At 45.8% G+C, this 9,567-nt stretch overlaps 1 protein-coding gene across 1 annotated transcript in view; it reads right to left on the bottom strand.

The window, feature by feature from the left end:
* Positions 1-1,315: 1,315 nt before the first annotated feature.
* Positions 1,316-9,567, bottom strand: part of BBS4 (Bardet-Biedl syndrome 4) — a 38,078-nt gene continuing 29,826 nt past the window's right edge. Inside the window, exons 11-16 of the mRNA XM_081839029.1 lie at positions 9,409-9,561; positions 8,314-8,485; positions 7,192-7,261; positions 4,904-5,042; positions 3,550-3,751; positions 1,316-2,085 (exon numbers count right to left, since the gene is read on the bottom strand). Coding sequence (XP_081695155.1) covers positions 1,973-2,085; positions 3,550-3,751; positions 4,904-5,042; positions 7,192-7,261; positions 8,314-8,485; positions 9,409-9,561 — 849 coding nt within the window. The 3' untranslated portion in view covers positions 1,316-1,972. The remainder of the gene's footprint in view (positions 2,086-3,549; positions 3,752-4,903; positions 5,043-7,191; positions 7,262-8,313; positions 8,486-9,408; positions 9,562-9,567) is intronic.

Here is a 9,567-nt window from a genome sequence, read left to right as displayed (position 1 = left end):
GAAAACCACAATCAATATACAATTTGAACAAAAGCTCTTTGAGAGGGTGGCATTCACAATAGGCTGTGAGTCCTTGAATGGTGTGGTCTGGCTAAGAATGAAGAAAAGTTGGTAGGATGGAACTGTTGGCTAGTGAAGAGCCTATGATTGTTCTAGACATCCTACAAGAACAGTTTCACAGCCAGGCCCCCCTTACTGAGTTTTGCTTCTAGATGCACAGCTAGTACTAGGGCAGTGTTTCCCAACCTTTTTTGGGCAAAGGCACACTTGTTTCATGAAAAAAATCTCGAGGCACACCACCATTAGAAAATGTTTAAAAAATTAACTCTGTGCCTATATTGACTATATATAAAGTAACTCTCTTTAATAGGCATCAAATAAACACAAAGAAAGTATTTTATAATTACTTTATTATGAAATAGTAAGTACCGTATTTTTCATCCCATAGGACGCTCCGTCCCATAGGACGCACCTACTTTTTTTGGGGCGGGGGGGAAATAAAGGAAAAAATTTTTTCCTTTATTTCCCCCCCCCCAAACCAGGTCGGGGAACAGTGGGATGGCGGTGCTGCGCCTCCCCGCTGTCCCCCGAGCTTGTGGGGCTGGCCCATGTCTGCCTGGCGCGAGGGGCGCTCTGCTTCAGGGCGCCCCGCGCGTCGGGTGGCAGGCTACAGTCCTCTGTTTCAGGGCGCCCCACGCGCCCCCCGGGTGCGCAAGGCTTGCCAACACGAGCGCGGAGCACGGGGCGTCCTCCGAAGGGCGCCCCGTGCTCCGCGCTGCCGGCTTCCACCCGCAAGCCTTGCGCTCTCGGGGGGAGATCCCCCGGGTGCGCAAGGCTGGCCAACACCAGCGCGGAGCACGGGGCGGTCGACCGAAGCGAGCGGCGATGGGATGTGGGAGGGAGCTCGCTCGCCGCCCCGCGTGTGCTCGCCGCCGCCGCCCCGCCTCTCGCCGCCCGACTCGCCCGCCTCCCTCCCACGGCACACCAGGCAACGTCTCGCGGCACACTAGTGTGCCGCGGAACACCGGTTGGGAAACACTGTACTAGGGGCTAGGATTGCCTCTGTCAAACTGAAACTGAGAAGCTGGCTGAGCCCTTCCTTCATGACGTGCCCCTATCCAGCTCTGATACATTTCTCAGGTATCTAATCTGGAACCTTAGGTAACATTGCTCTTTTATTTCATTTGCAACTGAGACTAGTCGTCTTGTATTTGTTTTCTAATACTAAGATATATATGTGCCAGGTGAAAAGATAGCAAACATAATCCATCTTCAAAGTTAATAAGGAATCAAGTAATACATGGGACAAGTTAAATAGAAGCGTTTCAATCCTTTTATTAAATATTTCTATTTACATCTTTTAAAAAGCTCCCCCTATATATAAAGTAATTCAGCCAAATTGGCTGTAGTGATAAATTCCACCATTCAGTGATAGAAGATATCTGCTGATCATTGGTCTGCTTGATCTTTCTGGGATCCTAAAGCAATAGCTTAATCCATTCAAAATTTGAAAACCTCGGAGAACTTGGTTTGAGAGTACAGATGCTTCAGGCTGCCCTTTAGCAGTTAGCCACTGGCTACTATCAGTACAGATATGTTAGGAGAAGGCAAGACAAAAACACAAGGAATGCTGCAGTCTCAATTTTTAGGGCACCTCTCTACAGTTGTGTTTTTCTGTCAGTAACTTGAAGAATAACTGTAAAACCCAACTTCTGCTGCAAAGAACTTAACTTTTTCCAGGACTACTCCCAAATTTCATTTGCTGTTATCTTGAGGGTATCTTTCATAATCCCTTTAATTTGGAATATTGAAGAAAGTAGATTTTAAACATTTCCCAAGCATCCTGCTGGCTCAAGGATGGAGAGAGAACCACTTGCTGGAGCAAGGCTTGGGTGATACCAACTTTACACATCTTGCTCCTCTCGCTAGCAGGGCAGGTTCTGCAGCTCTACAAGCTGTCCTGGTAGTCTCTTCAAGTTTCCTTTTCTTGTTCCATAGGCGGCTCCTGCCCTTCAGCTGATGCAGCTTTCTCTGGATCAGAGGCAGGCTTAGGCTCCACTGGCTTGGCCAGCTGAGTTCCAGCGCCTGAAAATGAAAGTGAGCACAAATCAGCAATTTGCTTTTCTCTTCTAAACAAGAGAGAGCTTTTGGTGGATGATGAAATTCCTAGTGTTTCTATATTGCTTACCGTGCAGGTTAGCCCAATTTCATGAGCAGCCTTTGCTCCTGAGCATCCTTATGGCTCAGTTGGACCAAATCACATTGTAAGTAACCTGGAATTTTTTTGTCTGAAAAACAAGCATTTCTGAAGTAACAAGCATTTCTCTTTGGCCTTGATTGAGGAAGAAGACTTCTCCCATTCCAGTAACTTCTAGAACCATCGAGTGAATAAACTATTGCACATTTTTTTTTGGGGGGGGGGGGGCGATGTGGGAAAATGGGTCACCCTGAACAGCAAGCACACGTGCCCACAGAGGCTTTTTCTACTGCCCACATGGTTTTATTCCCCCTGCTAAAATTAGGCTTGACAGAAGAAGCATTATATCAAGAAATCTGCCGGGTGTCTGTGATGCCCACAGCAGTTTCTCTGGTTTGCAGATGTGCCCTCTGGCCCCAAAAGATGGGAAATATCTGTTAGTGGGTAGAAACTGCTTAGAGGTTCTATCTGTAATGAAGCAGAATATACATTTTGTTAAATAAACAAATGCTCAATAATTGTGGTTAGATTTGTCTGCAGCAGATAATGTCTTTTGCAAAACTATCCTGAGGCCCCTGCCTTTTAAGAGCCAGAATGATCAGTGGAGATCATGTACAGATTTGTGAGGATTCCCTGTTCCCTCCTTTATTCCCTCTGCTCCTGCTCTACACTATCCTGCTACTATCACTTACTGAGTAAAAGGCAGAATATACATAAAACCAACACTCCTCACTGCTGAACCTAGACCTCCTGGGAACATTTTCGAGCACAGACTAAAACTAGTTATTATATGCATGGTCTCCAAGCTGCCTGGAGACATCACCTGCTATTTTTGCAAGTTATATGCTAGTAGTGGGCACAGAATCTGAATGAGGATCCACCCTTGCCGTTAAATTCAAACTTGTCCTTGCTGGGGCATAACTTGTGTCTATATGAAAGTTGCTAACTCAACTTTTTCTTTCTGCAGAAGTACGCAGGACCTACTTCTAAAAGTTTTTCACAGTTAAGGCCAGCTCTCCATTTAACCTGAGCACTTGCAACACTGGGTTTAACTGCTTGAAGGCTAATCTCCCTGTGAGGTTACAGATGACTAGTGAACACTTACAACTGCTACTGTGTAGCTCCCGGTTGTCTAGCAGTGTTTCCCAACCTTGGGCCTCCAGCTGTTTTTGGACTACAACTCCCATCATCCCTAGCTAGCAAGACCAGTGGTCAGGGATGATGGGAATTGTAGTTCAAAAACAGCTGGAGGCCCAAGGTTGGGAAACACTGGTCTATAGCATTCAGACAACGAAAAGAAAAAAGGGAAATGGTTCTGCCTATGCAAATAGACATGGTGCAGACAGGCATACCTGGAATCATGGTCTTGGCATACCCAGCTGCAGAAGACATGGCCTGTCCCAGGGCTTGGTTAGAGCCCAAAGGCTGTGTGCTGGAGGATTTGCTAGATGCAGTTGCTCGCTGCTTTGATTTGGAGTCTTTAGCAGGCTTAGCCCAGACTGCAACCTCTCCCAGTTGCAAGGCAGCACCTAGTCTCTGAGCTACATCCACCATCTACCCAAGTGTGAAGAGGGAAACGGGGGGTGGGAAGAAATTGAAAATCTGGTCAGCAAACACCATTGCCATCAAATCATATTCCAGTTATGCTTCCATATAAAGCAGGGGCACTAACCTGTAGCCCTCCAGATGTTTTTGACAACTCCCATTAGCCCCAGCCAGCATGCCTTGTGGTCAGGGAAGATGGGAGTTGCAGCCCAGCAATATCTGGGGGGGGGGGGGCAAAGGTTCTCCCTGATAAAAGGCAAAGGAGGAAGGAGAACTTGGGGGAAACGCACGTATAACCTCTTGCCATATGTTCCCCTGAAGTACATCATCCTGCCCAACCAAAGATCCTGAAGCAAAAGACAACTTGGACAGCCATGCTGATATATAGCAACCTGCCTTTCACAAAAAGCAGACCATTGGTCCATCAAGCTCAGATTACACTGCCTGCCAGCAGCTTTCCGGGGCTTGCAAAAATCTTATATGGAGGGGCTGGGGATTAAACCTAGGACGTTTTGCATGGAGACCATGTGCTACCCCCCCCCCCCTTTTAAGGGCAAAATGTGAGGGGGAAGGGGTGCTCATCTTCCTGAACCTTGGCACCTCTTGCCCTTTTTCTGTGTGCCTGCCTCCCTGTCCCCAGAGGTGCCCAAACTCCCCACCCCCCAAATTTCAGGGAATGCTATCTAGGTCCACTGACAGCTAAGAAGGCATCCCAACCATGCTACTACAGTGGTACCTCGGTTTTTGAACATCTCAGTTTCAGTTTTTGAACGCCGTAAACCTGGAAGTAAATGCTTGTTTTCAAACACGCCTCGGAAGTCAAACATGCCACGTAGTTTCCGTACTGAGTTTTCCGTTTTTAGGCTTTCATACTGTGTTTCGTTTTTTGAACATTTCAGAACTCCAACGGTCTTCCGGAACGGATTACATTCAAAAAACGAGGTACCACTGTATTAGTTGTTTCTGATTTTTTAAAAATGGATTTTGTTACATTCTCATTTTAAAGGGCTCTATTTGTGATGCATCTATGATCTCTTCTCTCCCACCCCTACCCCTTAGTTGTCTCAGTAACCACACACTCTGTTTGAAGTTCCGCTAACAAAACGACCCCTCGCTGCGTAGCTGTTTGGGAGCTGCAAGCAGTGGTTTAAACTAACATACCTCAGGGTCAAACTCCGGTGTGCTATCCACTAATGCTTGGACCTTTCTTTTCATCTCATGATACTGAAGAACTGCCCCCTTCTTATCGCCCTGATTGTAGAGCAGGCTTGCATAGTTCAGATTTATCAGCGGGCAGAACCTGAAACCCAGGAGAGACAACATGATAGTATAAATAGTACCGGTGCTAAAGGGAGGTAAACTGCACTGTTGTCAGCAAATATTGCAGCCAGGACCAAGACCCATCTGTGAGATCTCTTAGGCCTTTTGCTTGCTGAAATTATTAATTGGATGAATTAGATTTCTTGCCCACCCTTTAGCATAAGGTCCCAGGGAGGGTTACAACAATAAAATACACAGTTATATATAAAAAATTTACAACCACAACACAAGGAAAGTGTCAAAACAGTTAAAAATAAGTTCATCTAGTAAAGCAAGTCCACATATAAAAACAAACAGTTGCAGTACAGATAAAATTAAGAGTTCTGTAACCTAGTAGGTCAAATTCTACTTTTTTCAGAAATGAGAAGAATAGATAATAAAAATGATGTAAGTGTCCAAAGGTAATTTTTATCTTACATATTAGATCTGATTAGCTGAACAAACAGTAAGAGAGTAATGAAAAACCGAGAGCCTGTACATGGACAAGGAGCTGTACGAAAGTGTAGCCTCAGGCAGAGAGACCCTTGGGGCCTTTAACACATCCTACGTATCCCCTTTCAAGTGTTATCTCCAAAACTATATGAATGAAGACAAAAAACCTGGGGTTTTTTTTAAATGGAAATGAAGGTTCTTAAGCGCATGTCTAATGATTGTGCTGGAAGCCAGATTTTGAAGTTTTTAAAGTGCCTGGGAGCATGCACTGAACTTGTGTCTTGGGCGTAGCCAGGATTTATTTTAGGAGGCAGCCTTTATGTGGGGGGGGGGGAGAGAACCAAGTTATCTGCAATGCAATTGGTCAGTTCAGTATTTTTATTTACTTGATGGGAGGGTTCCTGCCCCCCTCTGGCCATGCTTATGCTTGGAGTTCAGCAGCTTTTAAGTGTCAGGATTGGGCAGGATTTGGTGCAATGTGACCAAAATTAGCTCCATAGTTCTGAGGCAAGATAATAGTTGGTGCATAAACAATCCTAGATGCCACAGTTGTAATCCCCCAACTGCAAGAGATTTCCAACTGGGTTTGAAACTCGCGTCACACCTGTATGGTGAGGCACATGTTGAAACCTATCCCCAAAATACCTTGCAGTTGTAGGGCAAAGCACCTTATCATAGTCCTGGAACTTGCAAGCTGGCCACTGTTTATTGATCCTATTCCAACAACATGGAGCAGATGCAGGTCAAATACTCTAATCCCAAGGGAAATACCATATTTTTCGCTCTATAGGACACACTTTTTCCCCTCCAAAAATGAAGGGGGAAAGTGTGTGCGTCCTATGGAGCAAATGCAGGCTTCAGGAACTATCTGCAAGCCTCCGGAGCCCGGCAGGAACTCCTGCTGGGCTCCGCAGGCTTGCGGATAGCTGCCTGCAGCCCGAAGTCCGGGAAGCACACCGCTGTGCACCCCGGGCTTCGGGCAGCTCTTTATCCCCCCCCCCTAAAAACTAGGTGCGCCCTATGGTCCAGTGCGCCCTATGGAGCGAAAAATATGGTAATTTTTAAAAAACAGAAATGCCTCTCCCAGCTGGTCTCCAAAAGCCACCCCAAAAGGTGAGGCAGGAGATGGTTTTTATAATGTGGCTACCAAGAACACCTTCCCAGGTAGCACACACCTTATCTTTGAGATCATGACAAGAAGGAACTGGGAAGTGATGCTGTTTGCTGACCACTCTTGCAGATTTTCTAAGTTTTTAGGTCAGCAATAATGCAATTGCACTTGAAAGAAGCAAGTGAAACTCAGCAAACACGAGGCCCAAGATTGTCTCCTTTACAGAGTACATTTCCAGATTAATCTGTGCAGGACAACACTTGCACACACCTATTGACTAGTGGAACTAGGTTCATATGGCAAGTTCCAGAGGGAGATTTAGTGTGGAAAACACTTTTCATGGACTAGAGCCCCCTTACAGAAACGTGCATGCACAACCTCCTGATCCCCCCACTGCCTCCCATTAAAACAAAAGTTGAGAAAGTGTGATCCTAAGAAACAAGAAAGCTCACAGATGGTGCCAGCCTTAAGGTACTGCTAGTGAGGAAATGGGAGAGGATATGTGCTCTATGGAGCCACTCTTGGGTAGGTGCAGAAAGAGCACTATTTAACAAGTAAACTGCCCCAAGTAAACTGAGAAACGTACGTGTCCAGCGCTGAAGCTTTTTGATAGGCGAGCTTGGCATTCTCTACATCTTCAAGATTTGTCAAAGCAACTGTATCAAGAAAGGGGAAATGGGATAACTCTTGCTGGCAAAGTGAAGAAATTCTAAATTAATTCTGCACCCTTGGCCAATGTCTTTATTCTCATATTGCAGCTGGGAAAAGGACTGAGAGAATGACTTGCCTTCCAAGAAGTTGATGGTGGAGTAGGGTTTGCATTTTATTCACCGCCCCCTGCCCCCCATGCAATGCTCTTAAGGAAGGGTCAAAAACACACTAAGCTTGCTGAGAGAACACACAAGCCTCTTCAAGAGAAGCGTTCAGGTTTGAGACAGGGAACAACAGTCTTCTCAGAAGAGCTGTAGGTAGAAAGGCCCTGCTCAGGTTTCCAGGTCCACTCCCTGCCAACTCCAGTTAAAGCAGAAATGGGGAACCTGTGGCCCTCTGGATGTTGTTGAACTGCGACTTCCATATGCCCTACCCAGAATGGCCAAGGGCTGAGGGATAAGGGGAGTTGTAGTCCAACAATGTCTGGTGGACCAGAGGTTCTTCATCCCCAGCTAAAGATCTCAAGTATTGGGTGATGGGAAAGACCCAATGGCTGAGACACTGGAAAGCTACTACCAACCAGAAAAGGCAATACTGGGCTACATAGCCCCATTAGGTATAAGCCTGCTTCATGTGTTCAGGATCAATGCTAACCAAGGATAGGAATCGTCCGTCTTCCTTACCCATGGATCTGGTACTTTTGCATCTGCATCGCAGCTGATTTTATTTCAAGCCAGAGTTTAGTTCACTGAACAGAAAGTTGGATGTGAACCTGGGAGATCTGGATTCGAACTGCCTATTTAGTCATGACTATAAGAGGCAGCCTTAGGCAAGTCAGTCTCTTGAACTAAGTCCCCAGTCTGTATAATGGGAATAATGTCTACTGGGATTATTAAGGGGAGAAATGATATCATCAGTATCGAATAAACCACGTGCTTAAAACACTACATAAATTTATACTAGTGATTTCAACCAGGGTGGCATCCCCCAACGTCAATAAGAAACAGAATTTCCATTGTAGTAACCAGGCAAGGGTGGCAGGTGTGTGTGGTGCTACCTGCTAACAACATGTAGAGTTCTGCCAGCTTTGGCTGGAGATGGATGGCAGCACTGATGAAGTGGAACGCAGAAGCATACTGCTGCATTGTCAGATGGACGAGGCCAAGGTTGTACAGAATCTTCCAGTCAAAGGGAGCAAGGTAGTTTGCTCGTTTCAGGCAGCTGATGGCCTGCAGGGGGAAATGGTTCCGTTCAATAAGAGAGAAGGCAAAGGCATTATGAAATAGCTGCTTTAGGGGTAGAGGCCAAGGGTACAATTTTCTTGATCCTTCCAAATAAAAACGCCTCTCAAAAAGAACTCCATTCATTTATTTTATTATTTATTAAATTTGTATGCTGCCCTATACTCGGAGATCTCAAAGAGGTCCAAAACAGAAAAATATAAAATAAAATATACAAAGCACAGAATAGATAATAAAAACAAAAACAAAGACAACCCAATAATCCCCTCTTCCACAACACATTTAAAAGGGCATTAGATCCCAATCAGCCAAAGGCCTGATTAAAGAAGAACGTTTTCACCTGGTGCCTAGAGGTATACAATGAAGGCACCAGGCGATCTTCCCTTGGGAGAACATTCCACAGATGGGGAGCCACTGCAGAAAGGGGCCATTCTTGTGTACTTCTCGTGGAGACGCACGAAGAAGGGCCTCAGAAGATGATCTCAGGGTATGGGTAGATTCATATGGAAGAGACGGTCCTCGAGGCATTGGGGGTCCTGAGCAGTTAAAGGCTTTATAGGTCAAAACCAGCACTGATGTTGCTCTCCAGTTGCCAACGCTAGCTAAGACGGAATTAACAAAACCCTGACTGCTTTTATCTTTTCCAAACATCAGTGCAAATAAGATAAAACCCTACCTCTGTTTGTGCCAAGGGGTAGGTGGGCATTTCTCTGCTTTATGTTGGGGTATGGAGAAGCCAAGAAATAGCCAGAGGAACCCCAATGCTATTGAAAGAAATGCCTGCCTCCCCACTTCCAATTCTGCATGCCAGAGGATTGGGGAGAGGGGAAGGGGGGGGGTAAAAGACAATCACAAATGGATGCAAATTCAGGAAGGTAATAGGGTAGGCAGATGACACAAAACACACCTACCGCCACATATTTCTTTTTGCCAAAGAAACACATTCCAATGTTGTTCCAGAGTGGGGGGCTTTCAGGAACAGCACAAGCGACCACTCGATACTTGGTGAGGGCTACGTCAAAGTCTCCATGCGTCTGCATCATGCTGCCAGCTGCCAAGATGGCCTTTTG

This window comes from Podarcis erhardii (genome assembly GCF_964252035.2).
Source record: "Podarcis erhardii genome assembly, chromosome: 14".
Classification (NCBI taxonomy): domain Eukaryota; kingdom Metazoa; phylum Chordata; class Lepidosauria; order Squamata; family Lacertidae; genus Podarcis; species Podarcis erhardii.
This window is presented reverse-complemented; position numbering and strand designations above follow the sequence as displayed.